The sequence below is a fragment of the Oryctolagus cuniculus genome, chromosome 13 (genome assembly GCF_051225735.1).
Source record: "Oryctolagus cuniculus isolate XC-2025 breed Fujian yellow rabbit chromosome 13, ASM5122573v1, whole genome shotgun sequence".
In the NCBI taxonomy this organism is placed as follows: Eukaryota; Metazoa; Chordata; class Mammalia; order Lagomorpha; family Leporidae; genus Oryctolagus; species Oryctolagus cuniculus.
This window is the reverse complement of record NC_142879.1, coordinates 41,769,467-41,796,943: the sequence shown is the minus strand read 5'-3', so window position 1 is coordinate 41,796,943 and position 27,477 is coordinate 41,769,467. Positions and strand designations below refer to the sequence as shown.

The 27,477-nt window shown below is 43.5% G+C and overlaps 1 protein-coding gene and 1 long non-coding RNA gene across 3 annotated transcripts in view; one reads left to right on the top strand and one right to left on the bottom strand.

Moving 5' to 3' along the window:
* Positions 1–27,477, top strand: part of ITGA8 (integrin subunit alpha 8) — a 192,194-nt gene that overhangs the window by 55,163 nt on the left and 109,554 nt on the right. The window contains exons 9-13 of the mRNA XM_002717427.6: positions 3,897–3,940; positions 5,524–5,580; positions 8,092–8,144; positions 18,583–18,788; positions 21,419–21,610. Coding sequence (XP_002717473.3) covers positions 3,897–3,940; positions 5,524–5,580; positions 8,092–8,144; positions 18,583–18,788; positions 21,419–21,610 — 552 coding nt within the window. The remainder of the gene's footprint in view (positions 1–3,896; positions 3,941–5,523; positions 5,581–8,091; positions 8,145–18,582; positions 18,789–21,418; positions 21,611–27,477) is intronic.
* On the bottom strand, positions 7,836–27,092 carry LOC149122568 (uncharacterized). 2 transcript variants are annotated; one of them, XR_016219688.1, is made up of 3 exons: positions 27,016–27,092; positions 14,196–14,289; positions 7,836–7,970 (listed from the first exon to the last, which is right to left on the bottom strand). It is a non-coding gene; the product is annotated as an uncharacterized LOC149122568 (long non-coding RNA). The 2 variants fall into 2 exon arrangements; XR_016219687.1 differs by lacking the exon at positions 27,016–27,092 and adding an exon at positions 18,548–18,679.

Genomic DNA, 27,477 nt, shown 5'->3' with positions numbered 1-27,477 from the left:
GACCAGAACCACCGGTTTTCTGACCCTGGAGCTGGGCCCCTGACTGTTGGGCTACGTCCCCGTCTGTGGGGAGCAATCCGGACTAGACTGAGTTACTGGAATTAAGACTTATTCTAGGAGCCGGCGCCGTGGCTCAATAGGCTAATCCTCCACCTTGCGGCGCCGGCACACCGGGTTCTAGTCCCGGTCGGGGCGCCGGATTCTGTCCCGGTTGCCCCTCTTCCAGGCCAGCTCTCTGCTATGGCCAGGGAGTGCAGTGGAGGATGGCCCAGGTGCTTGGGCCCTGCACCCCATGGGAGACCAGGAAAAGCACCTGGATCCTGGCTCCTGCCATCGGATCAGCGCGGTGCGCCGGCTGCAGCGGCGACCATTGGAGGGTGAACCAACGGCAAAGGAAGACCTTTCTCTCTCTGTCTCTCTCTCACTGTCCACTCTGCCTATCAAAAAAAAAAAAAAAAGACTTATTCTATGCATCTGCTCTCCCACAATATGGCGCTGGGAGAGAAGTAAACAGCTTCTGCATAGCTGCCTCCAGTTCAACCAATAAACTGTAGGACTTGCTCCTGATTGGAGGAGAGCAGCGTACTCGGCGTGTGGGCAGCCGAGTTGGGATTGGCAGAGAAGGACTATAAAGGAGGAGAGAGACGGCATGCACCAGGAACATCTAAGGGGAACATCTAGCTGAAGGAACACCTGTGCAACCCCCGAGAAAGCCGGCCGGCGGTGTGCCGCTCCCCTGCAGAAGTGGGGAATGTTCCCCACTTCCAGGGGGAACTGCCCTTCCACGGAGGTGGAAGGGATAGTAGCCAACCCGGGAAGAACCAGCAGCAAACCCGGGGAGGGCCGAGCAGACGAAAGAACAGCGCAGGGTTTAGTGTCGCTCCTCCACGAAGAGGGGGAGCGACATAATGGTGCCGTGACTCGGATAGGAAGCCTAGGCAGGGTTTAGTGTCATTCCTCCACGAAGAGGGGGAGCGACATAATGGTGCCGTGACTCGGATATGAAGCCTAGGCAGGGTTTAGTGTCGCTCCTCCACGAAGAGGGGGAGCGACATAATGGTGCCGTGACTCGGATAGGAAACCTAGGACGGATAGGAAACCTAGGAGGGAAGAAACGGGAAGAACTGGGAAAATATCGGAGAGAGAGACTAGCAAACAGCCTAGGGAAAAGCCGGACGAAAAGGGTGCCGGAAGAAGCTATTGAAAGCCTAGGCATAGACTCGGATACGGACTACGGGGGGGAAGCTGGGAGAAATCTCTAAGGTCGAAAGCGAAAGTGAAAGCTAGAACAAACAGACTCGGACGCGGACTGTGGGGAGAGGCCAGGAGAAATGAGGGAGGAGTATTGTTGGAGGAAAGCTTGGGGAAACATACCGGGTAGAGAAAAATGTTAGGGAAATTGAAGCCGCGGGGGGCAGGCCGAGGTGGATACGAAAGCCACTTTGGGATTCTCAAGTTAGCCCGGGAATAGGGGGCGAAAAGTTAAAACCAGAAGCTGAAACGTAAGCCTGGTTGGGATCCGTCTGATTAGCCCGGGGAGCAAAGGACGGGAAGCCAAACCGTGGGGCGGAGACGTAAGCTGGGTTGAATTCGCCAGGCTAGCCCGGGGAACTTAGATTGAATGCTAGTGGCGGTCACGTAAGCTACGCTGTGTGACTCGCGGAGGCTGCCGCGCGCAGACAGAGCGTGCGGGGCTCAAGTACATAGGGAACGCGGGGCTGGCGCGAGGCCATGGTTCAGACGCGAAAGGGTTAAGTGTGAGACCGCGGAGTGTGCGCGCAAAGCCTAGCCGCGCAAAGCCGAGCCGCGCAGATGAGAGAGACGCGGGCTGAAGCGGCTCAGCCGGAAAGCCGCCGAGAAGTAGCCTCGGGGCGGAGCCTGCCAGCAGGGCGAGGCGCCGGGAAGCTGCGGGGATAAGAGAAACAGAAGTTTAGAAGTAAGATGAGAGAAATAGGAATGCTGGAAGATAGAAGTAAAATGGGAGAAATAGGAATGCCCGGAGATAGAGAAATAGAGAAGTAAGGCCTCCCCACAGCATGGCAATGAGAGAGCTTGGATTTGGTCTGCCTGATTAAGGCGGTAAGCACCAGCAAGCAGCTCGACCAGAGTATGAGCTGCAGGTCACCGAAGATAGGCATGAACCAACACTAATAAGTCTCCCCCACAATACGGCAATGAGAAAGCTTGGGTTCGGTCTGCCTGATTAAGGCGGTAAGCGCCAGCAGGCGGCTCGACCAGAGTGTGAGCCGCAGGTCACCGAACACAGGCACGCATCAGCGCCTAAAAACCTCCTCACAACATGGCGAAGAGAGGACCCGGATTCGGTTTGCCTGATTGATAGGACTTTTAAGAACCTGTGGCAACTCTAGCAAGCAGAGCAGAGTGTGTGCCACGGGGCACCGAAGACAGGCGCGTATCAACGCCAAAAATAAAAAGAAAGGGGGATCTGTGGGGAGCAATCCGGACTAGACTGAGTTACTGGAATTAAGACTTATTCTATGCATCTGCTCTCCCACAATATGGCTCTGGGAGAGAAGTAAACAGCTTCTGCACAGCTGCCTCCAGTTCAACCAATAAACTGTAGGACTTGCTCCTGATTGGAGGAGAGCAGCGTACTCGGCGTGTGGGCAGCCGAGTTGGGATTGGCAGAGAAGGACTATAAAGGAGGAGAGAGACGGCATGCACCAGGAACATCTAAGGGGAACATCTAGCTGAAGGAACACCTGTGCAACCCCCGAGAAAGCCGGCCGGCGGTGTGCCGCTCCCCTGCGGAAGTGGGGAATGTGGCCAGGGGGAACTGCCCTTCCACGGAGGTGGAAGGGATAGTAGCCAACCCGGGAAGAACCAGCAGCAAACCCGGGGAGGGCCGAGCAGACGAAAGAACAGCGCAGGGTTTAGTGTCGCTCCTCCACGAAGAGGGGGAGCGACACCCGTCCCCCAGACTTGTCTGCTCCTTTCCCTGGGCACTCTTGGCTGCCAGGCTGCCCCTAGAGCTTCTGCTGGCAAACAGTTCTGGGAACCCAGCCTCTTGTAACTTCTGACGCACCAAGTCATTTGTAACGTTATGTGACAGGAGCGGTACTTTTTATACTAGTACAAAAGATGTTACCAGAAGATCCCCATCTGCCTCTCTCTGTCTCTCTCTCTCCCTTTCAGATAAATAAACAAAAAATGTTTTTTGACAGGCAGAGTTAGACAGTGAGAGAGACAGAGAGAAAGGTCTTCCTTCCGTTGGTTCACCCCCTAAATGGCCGCTACGGCCGGCGCGCTGCGCTGATCTGAAGTCAGGAGCCAGGTGCTTCTCCTGGTCTCCCATGGGGTGCAGGGCCCAAGCACCTGGGCCATCCTCCACTGCACTCCCAGGCCACAGCAGAGAGCTGGACAGGAAGAGGGGCAACCGGGACAGAATCCAGCGCCCCGACCGGGACTAGAACCCGGGGTGCCGGCACCGCAGGCAGAGGAGTAGCCTAGTGAGCCGCGGCACCGGCCAATAAACAAAAATTTTTAAAGATGTCACCCTGGTGAAAGCTATACATATCAGAGTAAGATTTAATACACAAATCTCATGCAGACCCGAGAAGCCAGACTGACGTTCTGGAGAAAGGCATGCGTACTGGGAGGGAAGACTGGTAAACCTCAGAATACAACTTTTGTTCTTCAGTTTCCTGTTGTCTACAGAGGCCTAAAAGCTAATGAGAAAGTAAATGAAAAACCCTGACTCCAAACTTCCAACTCTCTCTGTGGTGGTTACTCATTTAAAAGGCAGTCCTTACCACATACTTGTTATATGGCTTCTGAAAACTTATATAATATGCATACATAATTATATAAACATAAAATTATGCATATGAAATACATATACAGTTCCCCTTATAAATGACTATTTTTATCCACAGAGTTGGTTGCTGGAGTTCCCAGAGGAGCGCAGAATTTTGGATATGTGAGTATTGGGAATGCGTTCTAGGGTGCTTTCAATTTCAGGCAACTTTGAAGTTTTTAGAGGTTTTCTCTAATAGTGAGCTCCTCCTAGTGATTCACGCTCAGTAAAACGGAAGGAAGCCATATGAGGTTAGCTCTGGTCTGATCCATGCGCAGGCTCAGCTACGTTATGAGTAAGACCTGTGCAAAATGAAAACGCAGGACGCCCTGTAACAATTATTGAAGCCTGCTGGACAGCGACAGCAGAGAATTCCACCAAAGGTGAGGCCCACCAGGCACTAGGCTCTGTCCGGCTGCACAGGTCCCACAGCTGGGAAGGCAGCCCTGCCTCTGTGCGTCATCTAGGACTCACATGGAGGAGGCCACTGTCACGAGGAACACTTTAGGAAGAGGGGTCTTCAAAAAGCCTGTGGAAAAATGGAAGCAAATGGTAAGTTTGCATTAGCACAGATAATTTTTGAAACCCATGCAGTTTTTTCATAATATTCATGTTCCATGGACTTTTTGAAGGCCCTGGATTTTAATTTTTTTACACCAAAATAAATTTAAGTTGCATTTCCCATGAACTACTTGAAACACATTCATGTCTCATGTGGCAGAAAATTTTTTAAGAAATCAGTTGTTATTTCAGTGGTGTCTGAGTGAAATGATCACCAGCTGGGTGGTTTAAACAAAAGCTGCTATTCTCCCACAGTCCCGTAGGCTAGAAGTCTGAAATCAAGGTATAATGGGGCATGCTCCCTGGAATGCCCCGAGGGAAGGGTTCCCCTTGGCTTGTTCAGCTGCCAGTGGCTCCTGGCCCTTCTAGGCTGTGGCAGTGTCAGTTCCACCTCTGTTTCTGTCGCCACAGGGGTTCTCTCCTGCTTCTGTGGGACCACTCACTGGATTGAGGGCTACCTGCGATGAGCTCATCTTAAGATCCTTATCGAGTTTCATCTGCAAAGATCCTAGTTCCAAAATAAGGGCACATGCTGAGGTTCTGGGTAGGCATGAAGGTAGGGGAGACACTGTCCAAGCCATTAGTAGGAGCTAGGACAAATGACTACCATGAAATTAGGAAAAGAACATAGATAGACTGTATAAAAAGAAAAACTTTTATTTCAAATAATGTTTGTCTTCTCACAAACATCTAAAAAACTTAACGTTTATGGGATTGGCTGGTTAGAATTATAAGGGATGTTATTGCTTTATGGATGGCATTTCTAAATTGCATTTTGTGAAAAAGAGCTATAATTATTCATTGTAATAATAACTAAAGGACAAAAATAGACAGATAAAAATCCTGATGAAATAAATTAACTAACCAACAGGTTAATTTCTGTCGGCATTCCTAAATTCAACTTTTACTTTCCCACTTGAGAATAATAAGCATGCATTTAGTTTTGAAAGCATCCCAGGCTTATGTACAAACAAAACATTTGATCAACTTTTTCCCCAGGTCATTCTTATGGGTTTGCATTTTATTTTATATAGCTAACCATTTGTCACTCTTCATAAACATTTTTGAACGATGCAAATTGTAATTTGAAAAAAGGCTCTAATTCTCTATCAAATGATATCCCTGTACAATTTGTGTGATTTCAGGTTTCAATCATTAACTCTACAGATATGACTTTTATTCACAATTTCACTGGTGAACAGGTAAATACACCTTATTTTATTTTAAATGTTTATTTGTTTTACTTTATTTGAAGACAGTGGGGGGTGGAGATCTCTTTCATCTGTTGGTTCACTCCCCACAACATGCCCCTAACAGTCATGGCTGGGCCAGACCAAAGACAGGAGCTGGAACTCAATGCAGGCTTCCCAGATGGGTGGCAGGGATTCAAGTACGTGGACCATCATCTCCCCATCATCTGCTGCCTGTCAGAATGTGTCCCAGCAGGAAGCAGAAGCAAAGGAGTGGGAACGCAAAGCAGCACTCTGATGTGGCGTGCGGGCCCCCACGTGGTGATGACCACTGCGGCAGACACCCATCCAAAGACATTTTAATAGGGAACAATTAATGTCACTCTGCCTCCCTTCCTCTCTGTCACTACAGCCTTCCTCTGAGCCACAGTGTTTTGTGGAGTCCTGGCAAGCTATTGGCCCCTTCCTCCTAGTGACTAGATACTAGTCTAGATAGCTTCTTGCTGTCATTCCCTGGGGTCCTATAGTTAAAGGGTCAATTGTCTGAACATCGGACACTGCCGCCCTCCTGACCTGATGTGATCTAGGCCACATATCATCTGTCACCCTGGATTGTCCTATGACTTGGTGAAATGCATCAGACTGCTTTTATCACTGGATGTGGCACCGTCCTGCCAGCTAAGGGAGCCAGTGTGGGTTGCGTTTCTCTGTTCAACTGACTCTGTCTCCTCCCCACCATCCCAAGTTGCTGGGGTTCCCTAGCAAGACTCACACTTGAACCTGGCCAAGTGACACCTTGACTTTCTGGAGATCATGGTTTAAAATCCTCAACTCTTAGCTAAAGATATGAATTTTAGGCAATAGGTTTGTCCAAAAAAAGAAAAAACACCAAACTTTGACTAGCAGTATTTTTAAATGAATACAAAGCATTATTGGCATTTTTGGATTTTGCCAGAATTTGGGACTATAGTCTGTCTATTACTCTGAAATGCTCAACAAAGCATTTCACAGTCTCATGGCACTCCTAGGAAGATGGATGGATTTATAAATTTTGAGTGATTCCTAAAGTGTGGGACTTAGTGATCTAATTAATCCCCACAAGATTTCTCCTTTGTTCAGGTCAGTTTTTGTATATTTTTAATCATTTGATTTTTTAAAAAAATTGTGAAATTTGGTCATTCTGTAACTTTTTTTCTCAGTAGCACCTACTTCTGGGATCCTGAACCTTGTGCAGGCCACACACGCCACATAATAAAGTCATTACATATGGAGAAGGCACTTGCCTAGCAGTTAAGACACTAGTTAAGATGCCTGTAACCCACACAGTACTATTTGGGTTCTACTCCCCTCTCGGGATGTACACGCTGGATGGCTCAAGTAATTGGTTCCTGCCACCCACCCCACGTAAGAGACCTGGATAGTTTCTTGCTCCTAGTTTCAGCCCTGATGCATTGCAGTCACTTTACAAGTAAAGTAGCAGATGGGAGCTTTCTCTTCTTCCCTCTCAAATAAATATATTTTTAACAAAGAATTCCCATGTATGTCCTTAGAATAGAGAAAAGATGAGGAGTCAAGTGATTGTGCACCACTTGGTAACTTAGCTGATCCCTCTGCAAACAGCGTCTGGCACCTGGGACCTCCATTGGCACGAACACTGGTCAGGCAGTGCAGATGGAAGAGTGGACAAATCCCATCTGCCTTCTGTGGAGCACACTCTCTTGTGGCTTGTGTGCTGGTTGTTGGTAGATGACAGGAGCTCAAACACTGGATAGCAGACTATGGAAACAACATTGGCAAGCTAACGCTATGGGCCAGATTTTAAAAGATGATAAATCCTGTAAACATAGTTGAAAAAAATAAAAACTTCAGAGAAAAAGAAAACGTGGGAAGACGATAGTGCACTTACTTAACTCCTGGAAAACATTTAGGAGCGTTTGTTGCCTACAAGTTCAATGTAAATCGGTACTGAGATACGGGTTCCCCCCAAGTTAAGATGATTTTCACCCTTCAGTAATGTGAAGAGCCCGAAGTAGAAAATATAAATCTGACTTAATACCTCTGTGGGTGCATTGTGACTGTCATCTACCCGTAGGTTCCACAGGTGATATCTTTAAGAAGCAGGGCCTGAGAGGGTGAGCCCCGTGAAAATATATTCTTATGAGACTTCATCTGGAAGTGGAATTATTTATTCTGTGAGATACAAGGTTGCAGGACAAGGTGAGATGAGGGCCTGGAGGCTATGGAAGGGCCACATGTAGCAAAGAACCTTCTAATAGTTGCACTACCAATTCAATAGGCTGATTGTTGAACGTCTCCAGAGGATGTCCAAGCAGATGTCAGGGTTACTGTGGGGACAGTAACTTGTTGGGTCAGGAGTTAGACTAAATGACTTATCCAGAAGTCTGTGGATTCAAACACAAAAATGTACCTCAATGAGATTAATCTTTCAAGAGTAATTGAAACGGAACTATAAAAATGACTTGGGGAGCATAAAATATGTCATCTTACGGTTTGCCTTTGCAGATGGCATCGTATTTTGGATACACCGTTGTAGTGTCAGATGTTAACAATGACGGGTAAGTTTATAAGACCTTCCTCACTCACTGTATATTCTATTCACCCATAAAGATGTTATCGTTTTCCTTCACAAAATACATCCTTCCGGGCTCCTGCTACAATATAGAGGCTCTCTTGTTTAGCTTTTTTTTTGGTTCAGGACAAGAGGGTACATCTATTAAAGAATTCTCTGTCATCCTGTTTTATGGCTTCACTGAGATTTTCTACATCTGCCACTTCTAGAAGAGGACATTTTATTCAGTTTTATTTTTAATTTTATGAAGTGAATAGTCCTTGACCATTCCAAATCAATAGCTATGGAGGAATTTGTTCATCTGTCTCCCTTCTTTCCCCTGGGGGATGATACATTCATAAAACATTTGACATAAATGGATTTTTTTTCCTCCTGACACTGCTTTAACCAGTGTGCTGGTAACACTCCTGGAGAAGATTAAATAGCAGTATGTTTCGTTACACTGAGATGAAACTACAGTTGAGTTTGGGCCAAGCAGGGTGATAAATTATGTTTCACCATTGTTACTTCAAAATAAATTATCATTGAGCACCTGCCGGGTAAATGAATGAATCAAATAAGAAAGTCATTAGGTGGAGATGTAGTGATTGGCCATCCAACAAATACTGTGTTGCATATGTGCCGGGCGTTGTCATCCATGCCCAGAATACTGTGCAAAGGTGAGTAAGACAGACTGGGTCTCTGCCCTTCTGGAGCTCACATTTTCATAGAAAGCAACTTTCTGAAGAATCCTTATGATGTTCCTGAATGCAGGCTGAGCACTTTAGATACACCCTGGTAATTTCCTTTATGTATTGAGCTGTGGAACATAACTGGAGATAAATTTATTAACTTGTGTACCTTTTAGAAAACATCCTTTATTTTTTTTCATGTGTTCCTCGAGCATGTATATATTTCATTTATTTCTTGAGCATCTGCTATGCACCAGTCCTAGGTGCTGAGAAGGAAAAAAAAAGGGCAAGAGCCAAAAGCAACAAGGTGTCCTTTGGTAGGTGAGTGGATAAATAACCAGTGACACATCCAGACAAAGAGGTGGTTTTTTCAGCACTAAAAAGTAAGGAGATATCAAGCCATGAACAACATGGAGAGGCCTTAACTGCCTACCACTAAGTCAAAGAGCCAGTCTGTAAAGGCCACATACTATATGGTCCCAAGCATATTACACATTGGAAAAGACAAAACTGTGGAAACAGGAAAATGCTCCATGTATGCCAGGAGTTCTGGGGGAGGGAAAGAGGGATTAATACAAAGAGCAAAGAGGAATTTTTGCTGTGACACTATTGTATAAGATATCGTACTAAGTGGATATATGGAATCACACATTTATTTACATTCACCAAGAGTGACCTCAGCATAAGCTATACTCTTTGGTTGAGAATGAATGATGAGTGAATGCAGGTTAGCAGATCGCACCAAATGCACTACCCTGGAGGATGCCATGGTAGGACAGGCTGGCAGGAAGGGAAAAGGTGAGAACTGCGTCTTTTCTGCTCAAATACACTTGCAATCTACAACTGCCTTAAAAAGTAAAAAGTCTATTAATTAAAAATAGAAACAAGGGTTGGCATTGTGGCATAGTGGGTAAAGCTGCCACCTGTGACACCAGCATCCCATATGGATGCTGGTTCAAGTCCTGGCTGCTCCACTTCCAATCCAGCTTTCTGCTAATGTACCTGGGAAAACAGTGGAAGATAGCCCAGGTCCTTGGGTCCCCTGCACCCACATGGGAGACTTGGAAAAAGCTCCTGGCTTCCGGCTTCGGACCAACCCTGCCCTGGCCATTGAGGTTATTTGGAGAATGAACCAGCGGACAGAAGTCCACTGTCTGTCTGTGTAACTCTGCCTTTCAAATGAATAAATCTTTTACAAATAATTAAAATAAAAAAGAATATATAGAGAGAATATTAGCAAGGATTCAACTTTAAATCAGGTAAGTTGGAAAGCCTCAGGAGTAAGATTACAGTTGAGGAAACACCTAGAGAAACGAGGAGAGAAGCCATGATGCTGCGTTGGGGAGGAGTGCTCCCAATAGAACAGCCGGTGCCCAGAGGTGGAAGCTCCCTGCGTATCTGAGGCAAAGCCAAGAGGTGCGATGAGTGAGCTGTGGGGCGTGGGATGGTGCAGGTGCAGAGGCCACCAAGCCACCACACAGTGCCTCACAGGCCCTGCTGTGGGGCACGTGAGTCTATCTCCAAGAAGGACACCGTGTCCTGTGTGTTGTGGAGGATGGAGCCTGCCTAGACTGGGTCCTTGTATGTAACCTCTGCCCATCTGGTTTTCTGGGAGTCTGGTGTCAAATGCCAGGGGAGCAAAGACTGTGGACCAAAAGCCTGCAGTGGGGGATACAGGAGTAGTTGTACTCTGGGTGTATTTTGAAGGTTTAGGTGAGCACCCATATTATCCTGGGAAGCAGTTGACTTAAAATGAAATCGCCAGGGCAGGCCTTTAATCTCACAGTTAATTTGCTAGTTAAGATGCCTGCTTCCCAAAGTCCATGCGTTTGAGTCCCAGCTCTGACTGTTCCCTCCAGCTTCCTGCTAACGCAGGCTCAGGGAGGCAGCAGTGCTGGCTTAGGTCGTTGGGTCCCTGCTACACGCTGAATTGATTTCCCAGCTCCCAGCTTCAGCCCCATCCCAGCTACATCCATTGTGGTCACTTAAATAGTGAACCAGAAACCACAGTGTTTCTCTCCCTCTCATTCCCTCTCTAGTAAATAAATAAAATTTCCTTAATCTCCTTCAGTTATCTTAGTAACCATAAGAATCAACATGCAAGATTCCCAACTTAGATGCAATATAATCAAGGCTTTTTAGAAAGAAAAGCTTGAAGCTAAAACATAGGCTGCCATTTAGAATCTTCAGGCTCACTCTACAGTGAAAACATGCCTTTTACATATGCATGGACACATGGACACATGGACACATGCATGTACTCATTGACACGTATTCGTGGACACATGGACACATATACATGCACACATGGACACATATGCATGGACACATGGGCACATGCATGGACACATGGATATAGATGCATGGACATGTATGTGTGGATTCATGGACACATATGCACGCACACATGACCACCTCAATAAGCCGTCAGACAACAAACTCAAGGGCCATTTGGTTTAGGCTCCTCACAGGCCCCAGATCCACTCCATCAGTCATTCCCATTTGCAAATCCTCACAACTTTTTCCAGGCTTTACAATATGCCCTGTAGGGCACTCTTTCCTTCCTGGAAATAAGCTTATTCTCATCTGCAGCAGAGTTTTGTGACAGTGTTTATAGTACATGTTTTTGTCATGTCAAGAAAATAAGACTTTCAAGAAAAGGAATCCGTTGGCTTCCTGATGATCAAAAGGATATGGTAAAAGACACAGGAATTTTCAAATGATGATTTGTTCTCTTGATGTTCTTAAAAATTGCAATGCATAGAATTTCTTTTATAGTAGGTAGTATTTTCTGATTACTTTAGACTGCTTTAAAATGCCTGCTAACTTAATATTTCCATTCTTAAAACTGAAGTGCCCATAAGAGTCCTGGTGTCTATGTAATTTGCTGTTTTTAATTACTTAGATGCTATGAAAAGTTAAGGTTCCTATTATAAATAAGTATACTCTTGGAGCAATTGAGATTGATGAAAGAAAAGATCCAGATAAAGACATATAATGCAAGTGAAATCTGAGACTATAATAATGGTGATAGGTATATATTCTATATATATATGAATATCACCATTATATATATATTATATATATATCCTTAAGAAAATCACTTGACTAGGTGATTATTCATGGATCAGAAGTGAGGACTCCCCCCCCCAACACACACATACAGAATTCAACCAGACTTTCTCTATGCAACAAAAGTAAAATCCCTACAACTGCAGCAAAATCTAAGTCCATGGTTGAGGGTGGCATGGAGACAGTGTGATTAAGCACAGAAACCAGGGAAGCAAATTGGTGGACATTCTTCCTAGTTGGTTTCTTTTCTTTTTTTTTTTTTTTTTTGCAAAAGCTTATACCCAGTGTGCACATGCTGGTTGGTGGTTGATACTGTCAACCCTGTGACAGTTTTGAAAATATAAACAAACTGACAAAACTAACTTGGGTTTAGTTATGTTAAGACAGCCAGTACTGCAAACTCTGTCAATATAAACTTTGTTAGGAATTTCAGAAGAAGCTTGTCAGCCACTAGTGGAGAAGTGGAGGTGATATTTTTCATTTTGTGCCTAAGCAAGCAAACCTGGTTGGTTGGTTGGTTTTTTCCTTTTGGCTTCTTTTGTTTTTTTCCTCTTCACAGGCATTTATTAAGAATACGCTTCTTTTGCAGTATTTTGAAAAGTTATACTTACAAACCACTTGCATTTTCTGAATTGCAATTGACAGGTTAGACTATTTTCCTCATGATTCAGATATTAATATATTTAAAAGGTAGCCATGTCTTCCACAATCACTATTGAGTCATTAGGCTCTAAAGGGAACAATGGCCCCTGGGAAGCACTGTTTCATATGGAGACAGAGAAAGAGAGAGGCACATATTTTCCTCCCTGTCTTCAAACCAATAAAATAATTAGAATTTAAAGATAAGACATTGGCCGGTGCCACGGCTCACTAGGCTAATCCTCCGCCTGTGGCGCTGTGCCTCCGCCTGTGGCGCTGGCACTCCAGGTTCTAGTCCCAGTTGGGGCACCAGTTCTGTCCTGGTTGCTCCTCTTCCAGTCCAGCTCTCTGCTGTGGCCCGGGAAGGCAGTGGAGGATGGCCCAAGTGCTTGGGCCCTGCACCCGCATGGGAGACCAGGAAGAAGCACCTGGCTCCTGGCTTCGGATTGGTGCAGCGCGCCGGCCATAGTGGCCATTAGGGGGGTGAACCAATGGAAAAAGGAAGACCTTTCTCTCTCTAACTGCCTGTCAAAGAAAAAAAAAAAAAAGACATCAACATGACCCAAATGGCAAAGTTACTTTTAGTAAAAGCCACATGATTAATACTATTTTTCAAACATTGCTCATTTTTTAAATTAAAATATACATTCAATATCTCTCTCTATAGACATTTCTCTATGTCAGTCTGTATGTGTGTATAATAAATATGTAAACACATTCACAGAATAGCATCCAGCCTGCTGCTTATTAGAAGGTGAATGAAAAGCATTTTTACTAATATATATTTTTAAATACTGAATTGGACATAATAAAAACAGGATTTGACAGATTGTGAAATAGCTTAATGGCACACATACCCTACAGCAGTGAGTTTTCACCATTGTTGCCTCCCAGTGAGAGCACGCACACACACACAATTGAAGCCAAAGTTTTACAGAACAATATTTACCCTTATTTTGTACAGTGCATTCATTCTATTTGCTATTATTACATTATATTTCATTAAAATAAATTGGTGGTTGAGACTAATTAAATTGATTTCATAATCCAGTAATGGGTTGCAAATCAAGATTTTTAAAACACCATCCTAAACAATAGTATACAGTCTGATTTTTAAGTGATATTGCTAATATAAAATAATATTTATACTAATATTCTACAAGGCACATTCTAACAACTGAATTTAAAACAGCTATTGTGTCTCAACTCCATGGGAACATAATGATGAACTGAGAACAAACGCTTCTTTTTCTTTGCAGTTCAGCACATCTAGGGGCCTGTATTTACGTGTCTCGGGATGTGTATCTCTGAGAAAATAAGCAATGCTGCAGATTACTCCTAGAATCCAAGCATCCCATGGATGTGCTGGACTTTCCCAATGAAAAACCCATTTCCAGAACTCGCTGGTCTCAGTGAGAGATGTATTGAGCCCATTGTGTCGGTGCCCTGTCAGATTCACACCCTCAGGGGCCAATTACGTGGCCCTGTTCCTTCTCCATGAGAATAGAAAATGTCCCTACTAAGCTCTGCAGCAGGAAACCACGAACTTTAGATGCCTTACTTCGAGGCTGCCAGGCAGCCACACACACAGCTAAGTGTCACAAGTGCCTCTTGTGTTGTCATGCCGACAGCAACAATAACAGAAACCGAGGTACCTGGGTCTCTTCCAAGGTGAGGCCAGGGCCTGCAGCGCCCACAGCTGCCATCTCCTATCGGCTGGGAGCACCACAGGTGGACGAGCCGCGGGAACTGTTTTAAGTAAACATATTTGGGACATTTTTTAGCAAGACCTAAATTTAGCAAGCCAACTTACGTTTTGGAATCTGAGACCAAAATAATAGCCATTCCTCAGGTCTGTCTATCCCACAGTCCCCAGGTCCTGTGACAGTCTGGTCAATCAAAACTGGCTCCAGGTGCTTTCCCATATGTTTTGCCTCTTGCTGTGGGCAGACACCTGAGAGCATAGTCTCACAGGAGCTCTGGGCTCCAGACTATCCCAGAGTCACTTTCCACCCTGTTTCTGGCTTCCGCAATGTGGGAGAGAGAGAATGCATGTGTTTTTTTTTTTTTTTTAACAGGAACTTCTGTTTGCTTTGCTATAATACGTAAAAATATTGTATATTGTCTTCAACAGCTAATCCAATACTTTTATAATACTTATCATTTATTAAATACTACTGTTATATGAGAATATAACTTTTTTTAAAGATTTATTTTATTTGTTTGAAAGACAGAGTTACAGAGAGGTAGAGACAGAGACAGGTCTTCCATCCGCTGGTTCACTCCCCAGATGGCCACAATGGCCAGAACTGCACTGATCCAAAGCCAGGAGCTAGGAGATTCATCCAGGTCTCCCACAAGTCCTTGGGCCCTTTACTACTGCTTTCCCAGGTCATAGCTGAGAGCTGGATCCGAAGCGTAGCAGCTGGAACTCAAACCAGCGTCCATGTGGGATGCTGGTGCTTCAGGCCATGGCATTAACCCACTGTGCCACAGCGCTGGCTCTGAGAATATAACTTCTTAATTATGGCCTAGTCAATTATTAGAAGATCTAAGTTTTAAATGGAGATCAGTATGATGCCAAATTTGTTTTTCTCATCTTACCTTGTTTTGATAATCAATAGAATTTGTTTTTAGAGCAGGTTTAGGCTAACTGAACTGACCAGGAAGTGCAGAGTCCCCGTATGCTCTCCCTTCCCTTCCCACCTTAAATTCCCCACAGTTTCATCATCTTGCTTTGTGTGGTACATTTGTTACACTGGTGAACCCATTGTTTATTATCATCAACAAAAGATCCTAGTTTACATTAAACACTCTTTGTGTTACAGCCTTCTATGTTTTCTTCCAAGTGCACAGTAGCATGTGGTCACCATCACAGTAATATCCAGCACAGTTACACGGTCCTAAAAATCCCCTGTGTCTCTCCTACTCACGTCCCTCCCATCTCCCTGGCAGCCACTGCTATCTTTACGGTTTCCATTGTTCACCCTTTGCAGGATGTCCTATAGTTGGAGTCAGGTATGAGGTAGCCTTTTCATGCTGGCTTCATGCACTTAACAATAGGCACTTAAGTTCCCTCCAACTTGTTCCTTGTTTTGAGACCTCATTGCTTCTCAGTGTTGGATAATATTCCTTTGTGTGGCTTTCTTTATCCATGCACCAACTGAAAGACATCTTGATTGCACCTAAGTTTTGGCAATTGTGCTGTAATCGATGGGTGCAGGTTTTTGTGTAGACACAAGTTTTAAATTCCTTTGGGTAACTACAAAGGAGCATAATTGTGGTCATATGTAGTAGGATCATGTTAGCTCTGTAACAAACTCCTACATTGTCTTCCAAAGTGGCCATGTCTTTTTCCATCCCCACCTGCAATGAATGAGAAATTCCTGTTGTTCTTTGTTCTCCGCAGAATTTGATGACAGCATTTTGAATTTTTGCTTCTAGGAGACTTAGGGTAGCAGCTCTTTGTTTTAATTTGCAGTTCTTAATGATGGGTGGCATCGAGCCTTTTTTCATGTTCTCCATTGCTATCTCCAGCTTCTTTGATGAAATGTCTATGCAGATCTTTAATTGACTTGTTTTCTTATTGTTCTTGTAAATCATATGTATATAGATTATAACAAGAATATATAGTATTGGCCGGCGCTGCGGCTCACTTGGCTAATCCTCCGCCTTCGGCGCCAGCACCCGCCAGTTCTAGTTCCGGTTGGGGTGCCAGATTCTGTCCTGGTTGCTCCTCTTCCAGTCCAGTTCTCTGCTGTGGCCTGGGAGTGCAGTGGAGGATGGCCCAGGTGCTTGGGCCCTGCACCTGCATGCCAGACCAGGAGGAAACATCTGGCTCCTGGCTTCGGATCAGCGCAGCACGCCAGTCGTAGCAGCCATTGGGGGTGAACCAATGGCAAAGGAAGACCTTTCTCTCTGTCTCTCTCTCTGTCTAAATCTGCCTGTCTAAAAAAAATATATATGTATATATATATGTAAAGTATTAAATATTAGGAATCTTCAAAAAGTTCGTGGAAATGCATATTACGAAAAGCCTATGCACAGATTTCTAAAATATTTGCCCTCAAACTTACTTTTTAATTCTGTTTCTCATACACTTCTTGAAGTGCCCTTGCAATATTGTATAGATCAGCACTAGCATCTATACTTTATCGTTATTTGCTTATACTGTTGGGGTCTTAAGGCTTATTCTTTGTATATTTATGTATTTTACTTTTCCAATTAAATGTGTTGGATCCCCCTGGCACCAAGCCCACCTGGAACACTTGGTGCCCCTAAACTCTACGCAAGGCACTTGCCCCCACTCAGACCCCCGCCCCCGACCCCGGGCATCAGCTTCCTCTAGACCCATCCAGGGCTGTTGCTGTCTCCTCCACGCAACCTTCCTGAGTTCTCTTACCCAGCTTAGTCACGGTCTGCGACCTCCAGCATTAATTTGCATCTCATATTATTTTCCCCAGATTGCCTTGTTTGCAGTTATATGAGTAGTAATGTAATATCACTTGTACATTGATTAATTAGGGACTAATTTGTTGACCTAATAGTTATTAGTGTATTCTTTAAATTGCTTATCACCATATATTAAACATAGTAGGTTCACAGGGTGTTTGTTGACTGAGGCTAAGAAGTAGCTGTTAGAGGGACACTGCTGGGAAGACAGGAAGTCAGAGAGGACAGCGTTACCCACAAGCTCAGGATGTCCTGCAGATGGCTCGAATCTTCAAGGAAGCTTCCTGCTCTCAGTAACCATTCGTATCTGATCCCTTCCTTTTGATATGAATGACATTAAAAATACATATCATATGCCACATATGCTATATTAATATGTATTTATGTCATCAATACATAAATTGATTTTATTCCATTTTGTTATATTTCAATATATCTACTGTATTAATACAGTATTCATCATCATGTATTGATGATACATAATGCTTAAATTATGTTAATGATAATATTTTAGTGGCCATCCGACTCTGCACATTTCAGCATATTACCTGACCTACCTACATAGTCATAAAACTGGTATTTCTGTTTCAAATGGCACCTCATGTTATTATACCTGCCAGAATGGGGGGGGGTCTTCAGACACATTTCATTTTTATAGATCAAATTAGGTATTTTGGTTGGTGTGATTTAACATTTTTAAAGTAAACATCAAATAACTCAGAAGTCTCATGTTTTCTGTTCTATTCCTCTTCATGCCTACCTGGCTCTGTAAAGGAAATACCTTTAACCATCTTTCGCCATTCATATAAAGTAAGTTTTGAAATAGTCAAAAAAATCACTTAAACTGTAGCAGTACACAATTCGATTTGTTTAAGAAAGATTTAGAACAGTTTGACAAAGCACTGTTTGCAGCAAAACTGATACACACATATATTTCTCTTTTTTAACCACTTTAAAATTTTTTTCCTAGTGGTTATGTCTTCATTTGTGAATACTTTTCTTAGCCTTAAATTTTTTAACTGTAAAAATTATTAGTTCCCTACTGTAATCTACCAACACTAAAAGTGACTGAATTTTCACTTGAGATGAAAATTTTGTTTTTGATCTCTCTAGCTGGGATCATTCACCTCTTCAGCCTCTTTTTATTGTTTAAATAGAGGAAGCAAGGAGGAAAGATATAGATGAAATTTACTTTAAGCCTTACACCCGTAAAGCTACATATTTTAATGAAGTTATATAAATGTGGATAAACTGATTGACTTTTAGAAAAATCTGCTTAGGCCTTGTTGATACATTTTCCTTATGCGTAACTGACTTCTGGAAATGCACTAAGAAGCTGAGAAGGGTGAAATGTCTGTGGTTTTCTTAAAGCAGTCATTTGTAACATAGTTAAAAAGTGCAGTGTGATAATTGAACAAGTCTTATTTCTTAGAGCATTCTGTTTCATAGACACAAGGCCATGAAAGGAATAGGAATATTATAAAGCAACCCCTAGAAAACAAAAAATATACTGTACTTATCTAGTTGATTACAAACACACCCAAAAGAATCTCACCTGTGCCAACGTGCTGCCTTCTGTGTTCCCTGCAGACTGGATGACATACTGATTGGGGCGCCTCTCTTTATGGAGCGTGAATTTGAGAGCAACCCCAGAGAAGTCGGGCAGGTCCACCTGTACTTGCAAGTGAGCGCGCTCTTCTTCCGAGACCCGCAGATCCTCACCGGCACCGAGATTTTCGGGAGGTTCGGGAGTGCGGTAGCGCACTTGGGGGACCTCAACCAGGATGGATACAATGGTAACTTAAACTGATGTGGGAAGTCATTTATGTGTCGTAATTCCGTATTACTGTCACCTGAAGGGAACAATGGACATCTTTCTGCATTCACAATGCTGTGTGGGGTACCGTGGTTGTGAGTGACTTTTTTTTTTTTTTTTTTTTTTTTGACAGGCAGAGTGGACAGTGAGAGAGAGAGACAGAGAGAAAGGTCTTCCTTTGCCGTTGGTTCACCCTCCAATGGCTGCCACGGCTGGCGCGCTGCAGCCGGCGTACCGCGCTGATCCGATGGCAGGAGCCAGGTGCTTCTCCTGGTCTCCCATGGGGTGCAGGGCCCAAGCTCTTGGGCCATCCTCCACTGCACTCCCTGGCCACAGCAGAGAGCTGGCCTGGAAGGGGGGCAACCAGGACAGAATCTGGCGCCCCGACCGGGACTAGATCCTGGTGTGCCGGCACCGCTAGGTGGAGAATTAGCCTATTGAGCCGCAGCGCCGGCTGTGAGTGACTTTTAATCTCAGGCAACATTAACTCATTATAGGGTGGTTGATTTAGGATGTTCTCAGTAGTGATGACAAATATTTTTAAAATGGATGTTAAGATTTGGGGATGTGAAAGAGCTAGAGAACCTTCTAGAGTCAAGACAAATAAATACACTTTGATATATCGGCACACATAATGCCTTCTGATTAACCACCATACTCAATGCATAAGTTGTGCTGAATTTTCATGTCCATAAAATTGTTTGGAAGGAATTTTACTGTTTGTAATAAAGTAGTATTAAAGTCGTTTAGGCTTGTGGTTCTTTAAGTTAGGTATTCTAACTACGCTCTTCCTAGAAAAACATGCATGTTCCCACAAAATTTTGCATGCATTTTTGGAATCTTTAAGTTAAGAATCAAGATACATTATGTTTCTTGATTCAAGAATTGTTATTTTTTTTGCCCAGAGCAGTCACCTCAGAATAGTGTTCATAGCACCTATGGCAAGTGTTATTGTCTTCACATAATTCCTAAAAAAAATAATTCTTAGCAATGCCTGTTAGTAATTTCTAAAGCACCTTAAAACCTAGGTCCATTAAGTTTACCCTTAACTGACTTGCCACTTTCCCAAACTGCCCCAATGAAATAAATAATACCAAATTCTGTGGACTTGTCTTTTTCATCCTATATTCTTCTATTTGCCTCTTCTCTCAACCCTGAATAACGCAAGTGTTTGGGTCCCTGCCACCCATATGGAAGACCCGGAGGAGCCTCCTGGTTTCGGCCTGGCCCAGCCCTGGCTGTTGTCACCATCTGAGGAATGAACCAGTGGATGGAAGATCTCTCTCTCTCTTTCTCTCTCCCTCTCTCTGTAACTCTTTCAAATAAATAAATAAATAAATTTTGTAGGAAAAAAAAAAGAGCTAAATGAAGGACTTTTAATATCATAAGAGCGGTTTGTAGCCTTGTTAGGCCTGGATATTCCTGAATAGAAAGTAGGTAAAAATCTGAGAATAATCAGAGGATGAATATAAAGTCACTGACTTCATGACCATGAAGAAAATGCTCCTTTCTACTGACTGTGTGGCAATATCTCTACTTTCTACAACAACCTGAGTTTTCAGGTCATTTGTCTTTACCTCTTGGATGAAAGTAGATTCATCATCCTAATGTCCTGAGAGTTGAGTCATCATTTATTCAGTCTGATCCACAGACCTACTACGAACAATGAGAAATAAAGGACAAATGAGAGTACCAACTGTAGTCTACCCTGGGAAGCTCTTAGTGTTTTGTGTTGCTAGAATTCTTCTCCAAATACAATTCAGTGTGAATTTTTCTTATTTAGAACAATCCTGACAATCTAATGTGCAGAAGGTAAATGGTGTTTTTGAATCATCATCAGTTACTATGGGTCTGAATTCGTCACCAGGTATCCTCAACTCAACCAGAAAGTGGGTCTTGCATAGCTGATAAGACTAGGTACTCATGAAAGGACAGCACGTTTTCTTTTCTTTTTTTTTATTCCTTTTTTGAAAACAAGAAACTCCCAGGTCCCCTACAAAGGTCCCTCACTGATCTACCTACTGATCTACCTACAAAGGTCCCTCTACTGATCTAAGCTTTGAAGTGACTCTTCCCGGCACTGAGTTCCCATTTGCATTGTCCTCCGGCTGTTGACTGTTCTTTAACTAGACCACACTCCTTCCACCTTTGGGCCTTTGCTGCCCTCACTTCTGGGCTTCACATGGTTGGTTCCTTCTTGTCCCTAGATTTCAATTTAAATGGCAGTCACTTTGCCTTTCTACTTCATACAAAAAAAAAATCTGTCATACCAACATTTTTAAGATTCTGTACATAGCATTTATTGCTTGATGCCTTCTTGATTTTTTCCTCTACTCAAATGATCTATTACCTGCACTAGAATATATACTTCTAAAAGTAGGAGTTCTGAGTTTCTGATTCACTGTTGTACACACTGCACCAGGCATGTGGTAGGTACTCAGTATGTACTCATTGGCTGGAAAAGAAGACAACAAATAATTTAGTGTTGCTGTAGAACTCAAGAATTTTCATGGAAAAACATAAGAACTTTGTTCTTTATGATATTTTTTATTTCAAAAACATTCTTCTTTATTTTTTTAAAAAAGTGCGTTTATCTGTCTCTGTTTGTAGACATTGCCATCGGTGTGCCTTTTGCCGGCAAGGACCAAAGAGGCAAAGTGCTGATTTACAATGGGAACAAGGAAGGCTTAAACACCAAGCCTTCCCAAACTCTGCAAGGAGTATGGGCCTCGCAGGCTATCCCTTCAGGATTTGGCTTTTCTTTACGTGGTGATTCAGACATAGACAAAAATGATTACCCAGGTAAGTTTCCTTTCTTTCCCCACAGGACAGTCCACTTCCTAGAAAAAGTCCATTCTCTGGAAAATGCATCTTGCCTACACAGTTCTCTACTGAGACCAAGGCTAAGCTTGAATGTGGCACGGGGGACTGGGGTTTCTGGTATGATTCCTTCATATAATTTGAAGGAAGACAAAACAAACACACCCTTTCTTGTGAAGAGACAATATTAGTAAAGTAGGATGACTTCCAACAATATTAGCAAAGGAAGCTGGCTCCCAATAATATTAGCAAAGTAAGATGGCTTCCAAAGCTGCCTTGGACATAAAATTTGTCAACTTTGCAGCCCAGATTTTCATTGGAAACCCCTTAGTAGTTTGGTCTCCATTAACAAAGAAAGCTTGCATCAGACCCTTGTCTAAGGCAATTCATCTGTAATTCCCTGTTGAGCTCATAGTTCCCATTAATTAATGTCTGAGCCTCAACATTTTTGTCATAAAGCTCATGTTTTAGAACATACATATTTCCAGTCACATTCTGGGGTTTTTCAAAGATAGACAGGATATTTTTAAGTGGAGAAAAAAGAATGGGTTCATGATCTGAATCATAAACTATTCTTGATTGCTTAATTCATGTTGAGAATGCATGAAGATCCATAAAGAAAAGATAGATAGTTCATGCTTTCTGCATGCTATATGGAAACAGGAATTTGCCTTAAAGGATTATTTCAGCAATCAGGGCTTTTAGTGGAGAACATTAGCCTTCTTAGTTTTATGGTTCAATTTTCACTTTTATGTTGGTGATTCCAAGATGAATTTAATAAATACTTAGAAGTCATTAATAGATAACTGACAGTTTCAACTCTTTATTAAAACCTTGTCTCTTTCTACCAGCTCCTCCCTAATTGGGAAGTTTCCATATGTAGAACTTTCGCTGGTTTGGGGCAACTGTCCAATAACCTGACTGCCTAAATATACATCATTAATTTCAATCCATTGGCTTTCTCTTCTCCTCTGGGTTTAAGCCAAAGAATACCAAAACATATTCTTCTAACTATGCCAGAAACCTTTCATGGCGCTAACACAGACATCAGAGGGGACTTAAATCAGCTGTGGTACTGTAGAGTATACTAATGCTTTCTACCTGCAGCAGTTTTAAGAGCATTTGAATAAATTTATTTTCTTAAATAATTTTAAAGTAGCCTAATCAATGATGGCTAGTTGATTATTGGGGGGGAGGGTCTTATACATAATATATCCTAATTTTAAATAAATTAAAGATCTAGGCTCTTTATGTGACTCCTACCCCCAAAATATGCTAGAGTGATTAATGAAACTCAACTTTTGGGTTGCACATTTAGATAAACAGTGAATTCAGAAAGTTATTGCTATTCATCATGCTTGTCATAGGCTTCCTTTTCCCACTCTAAGTACCAGGGAGCTTGACAGACCCAATGATTGTGCCTTTCAGAAGACCAAGAAAGTAAAGGTTGCAGCAATCACATAGCCAGTCTATTGACCTCCTGTGTAGGTAAAAATGTCCCAGATAAGAGTAATATAAAACAACTTCTCTCAAGGAATGTGAGAGTACTTCAAAATTAGAAGACAATGGAATTAAAAGATGTTTATATTGTTGCCAAAAATTACTGAAATCTGTACCTGAGGGGTGTTCAAAAACTACATGAAATGAGTATTATGGAAAAAAAAAAAACTATGCATGGCTTTAACCTTTTTTGCACCAAAATAAACTAATCTTTCCATTCCATTTTTCCCTAATCTTTTTGAAGTATCCTTTTATTCCCTTTATGGAGGAATAAAAGAAGGAAGACAAGGAAGAAAAGCTAAAACAAGTTCAATGTTACTAATCGATCATGTGTCAATTATATCTTATTCATCCCCATCTTTATAATATGAAAAAGTTAATTTGAGGCCATGTACTAATCAATTTTATTTGCTGAGACTGAATTTATAGTAATCAATCACATTAATACAGTGTACCCATCTGTCTGTAAATGTTCTAAGGCAGGACTATTAATGGGACTTAGTTGAATTCCTATTTTTGAAAAGAGTCTTGGGGCCTTTTAGTAGACCTGAGTTCTGTTCCCAAGTCTGCCTCTCAAACAGGAATATAGATATGTAGTGATTCATGGTCCTATAATATTTTTCCCTGATCCCCACTTCTTGCAAAAAGAATGCCATGCAAAGAAACTTGCATTTTGACACCAACACCTGGGCTCTGTGGAGAAAACTGCTTTATAGGCAGATGACTAGAGTCTCTTACCCAGAAGACCAGATTTGAAGTTTGTAGGCATAGTTCAACAATCAGACATGCAAAAATTGCTCATTTTTTTCTGTATATGAATTCCACTTTGCTCTCAACCCTCCATTTCTACCATGATGGGAAACTTTAATCTAGCAATCACTTCTAGATGCAGACTTAGCCTCATTTGAGTGAATAAGTAAATATTCATCGTATGCAAGACTCTTCCTCCTCCTTCTGTGGCCATTTTCCAAGCAGTGGAGCAGAGGGGAGTACACCTGGTATCCAGGGGTCAGAAGGGAACAGGTAGCTCAAGTGTGTCCTGTGTTAATATTGGCCTCTGGCTGCTGAGTGACTTGGTCATAGAGGTGTTGCTCGAGCTTCTGTGGCTAATCCCATAGTTCCAAGTAGTGACCTCTACTCAGAAGTTCCCTGTGTGCCAGGCCTCCCTTTTCCTGTCGTAGCCTTCTCTGGCCCACCTTTAGCAAGTGCCCCCGGGCAACTGTTGGGACTCAGATACTTACAGGCTGGGGTCTTCAGGTTTCTGGGAGGCTGTCAGGCTCCTCCACCTGGATCCTGCAGTCATTTCTAGTTGTCACTCAGGCATCTGGTTCTAGCACATAACAGGGTTGTCATCTTCTGAGGCTTTGCCTGAGCGGTGGAGAAAGCCCTCGTTTTCCCCGAGGATAACTGAGTAGCCTGCTTGCTTTGCAGACCCAGCTTCATTTTATAAACTCTATGCGCTAGTCCTCTGTGGTTTGTCTTGTGATTTCCCAACCCAGTCCTTTTTGGAACTTAAGAAGAAAAATAATTTTCTTTCTTTCACATCAAAAGACATTTGCCTTCAGATTCTAAGGCCTTCTTGAGTTTCAAAACCCATTCGACAATTGGCTTCTTCCTTGTAGGACGTCATCCTTAATCAGCACCCGTTCTCAACCTTGGCTGCACATTAAAATCACCTGGGGAGATTGAAAAATTCCCCATGCTCAGGTCCAGTTCAATCAGACGAATGCAGTCGGAATCTCTGGGCATGGACTCTGACTACAGGGGTTTGTTAAAGTGACAGGGTGATTCCAGTCGCCTGCAACCACGTTGGGAACTCGTCCCCCAGAACTGTCTTCCCCACCTTCCTGTGCATTCAGATCGCCGGGCCATCTTTTGAAAGCAAAGCTCCTGATTCAGGCAGCCAGGTGCATGGGGCAGGATGCCTTTTTTCCAACAAGCTTCCAGGTGCTGCTAGTGTAGTGTTCACAACGCACCCTGCAATGAGTTTGAGAATCAGGAGCAATGGTTCTGAAACTGCGTGTACATGCCAGTCACCTGCTGAGCTTGATGCTGAAGTGGAACACATGGCAATCCTCCAAGATGTTATGACCAGCTCTGGGATGGGACTCAGGTATCTGGGATTTTACCCAGGGCCCTGCTTTGGGGAACACTACCTGGGTCTTTGGGGGCTCCCACATCTACAGCAATCAGATGTGCATTTTACTTTTTCGGCAAAAATCTTTTAGATAAGCGGAGACATTTCTTTTACCCTTTACCAGGGTATCACACTGACTGGCATCACTCTCTTCTACAGGTGACCATTGTGGTGCTTGGGCACACCACATGTAGTGGTCTTATCTGGGGAAACTAAGGAAAGCCCAGTGGAAAATGTTGAATTTTCATGCATTTCCTGAAGGTCACTTGTGTGTTTAAAGATGCCTTATGGTGGTGGGCAGAGTTTGGCTTAATGATTAAGATAGCACTTGGGATACTCACATTCCATAGCAGAGAGACTGGGTTTGAGTCCTAGGTCCACTCCCCATTGCAGCTCCCTGCCAATTCCCACCCTGGGAACAGCAGATGGTGGCTCAGATTCTTGAGTTCCTGTCCCCCAGATTGAGCTCTCAGCTCCAGTTCCCAGCTTCCAGCTACAGCTTGGACCAGCCCCAGCTATTGCAGGCATCCGGGGAGTGAACCAGAAGATGGGAGACTGCTTTCTGTCTTATTCTCTCAAATATTTAAGACGATCAATAACTGACTTTCATTTAAAATACATCAGCACATTTGTTAAGAATTAACCTAACCTGAAGCATGAGGAGAGTTTTCATAATCAGCTTACAGGAATATCTCAAGGGAACCCAAGGCAGGCACTCTTCAGTCTCTGGAGGAGGCTGGGACCTGAGATTGTCAGAATCAACCTTTCTGCCCCCTCCCCGCTTTCTCTGAGCATGTGGTGGACTTTCTGCCTCACAGCTCCAGGATTTACATAATGCAGTTGTGGTGAGTGTGTCCTATTAGATCCCCACTATGGCCACCCTGTAAGAGGAAATAGCGATCACAGTTTTAAAGAAGGAGGAAAATCATTTAAGGGAAAATATAGCTTTATTTTCAAAACAAAATACTAAAAATGAACCTAAATTTGCTCAGTCCAAGCGAATCTAAATTTTCTTGGTCTTTGAGTAGCAAGATCTACAAAACAGGAATAAGACCTTCCTTCATTTAGTCAAAAAGCATGCATTAACTTCTCCTAAGTAATAAAAATTGTGCTGGAGGCTGGGGATTTGGTGGTGAACAAGGTGGACAAGCCACCTCCTCCACAGAGCCACATTCTAGGTGAGAAAGACGGTTAAGCCGAAATGACAGCAAAGTGTGAGTGTTGCCTCATTCGATAAAGTAGAGCTTGCTGTGTTGGCCAGCAGGAAGGAAGCCCATTCCTGTCTGTGGAAGACCTCTAAGCTGACCTTGTACACAACTGAGAAGCCTATAACTGTAGGGTGGTACAGGTGGAGGAACAGCAGGTGTGCAAGCCCTGAGCTAAAAAGAAGGCAAGGCCTCCAAGGACAGCTGAGAAACATTCTGAATGTCTGGTCGGTAGGCAGAGAGTGAGGTTGGGGATGGGAGTGGGATAGAAGGAAGGGCCACTTTTGCTTCGGCCTTCAAGAAAGAGTAGGCAGTTTGGAAGTGTCATGTGGCTTCAATGTGGAGAAAGGACTGGCAGGGCGCCCTCCCAGGGTAACTTGGTTTCAGATGACAGTGAACTGGGATTCAGATAGTGGCAGTAGGGATGCAGGGCAGTGGATGGATATGAGAGCTTTGGGGAGGGGAAACCAGTTGGCTTTAGTGACTATTGTTATTTGTGGGCAGGCGGTAAGAGTGAAGGGGCAGGAGGCGTCTGAAAGACTTACAGTGTGCGGGCTTCCGTGGCTGGCTGGCTGGCAAGGCCATGCACTGAAACAGGAAGTGCTTTGGAAGAGCAGACCTGTAGGGAAAATGATGATTTTTAAACATCTGGAGCCTGAGATACCTTCACCCGCCCAGGGGGATGAGGTGCGCATGGCTGGGTGGGATACTCCATGCAGTGGGAGATACGTGGCCCCACCAGGGCTCCAGGCACTGAGGGGGCAGCTGCCCTTGACACCAGCCCGTGGGGTGATTTGGATTCAGTAAGATTTCCCCGTTGTGATTTGTCATCTGCACTCGTTGCTCAAGGCTTTGTGAACCCTCTTAACGTGCTCAGCATCTTTTTTCTCAATTCCACCAAATTCTGTTTGAGATACAAAAGATGGGTTGGAGTCTTTGCACTGAACTGATAGATAACCCTTTTTGTCTCTTGGCTAGTTTTTTAGCTTTCTCCAGGAAATCCATTA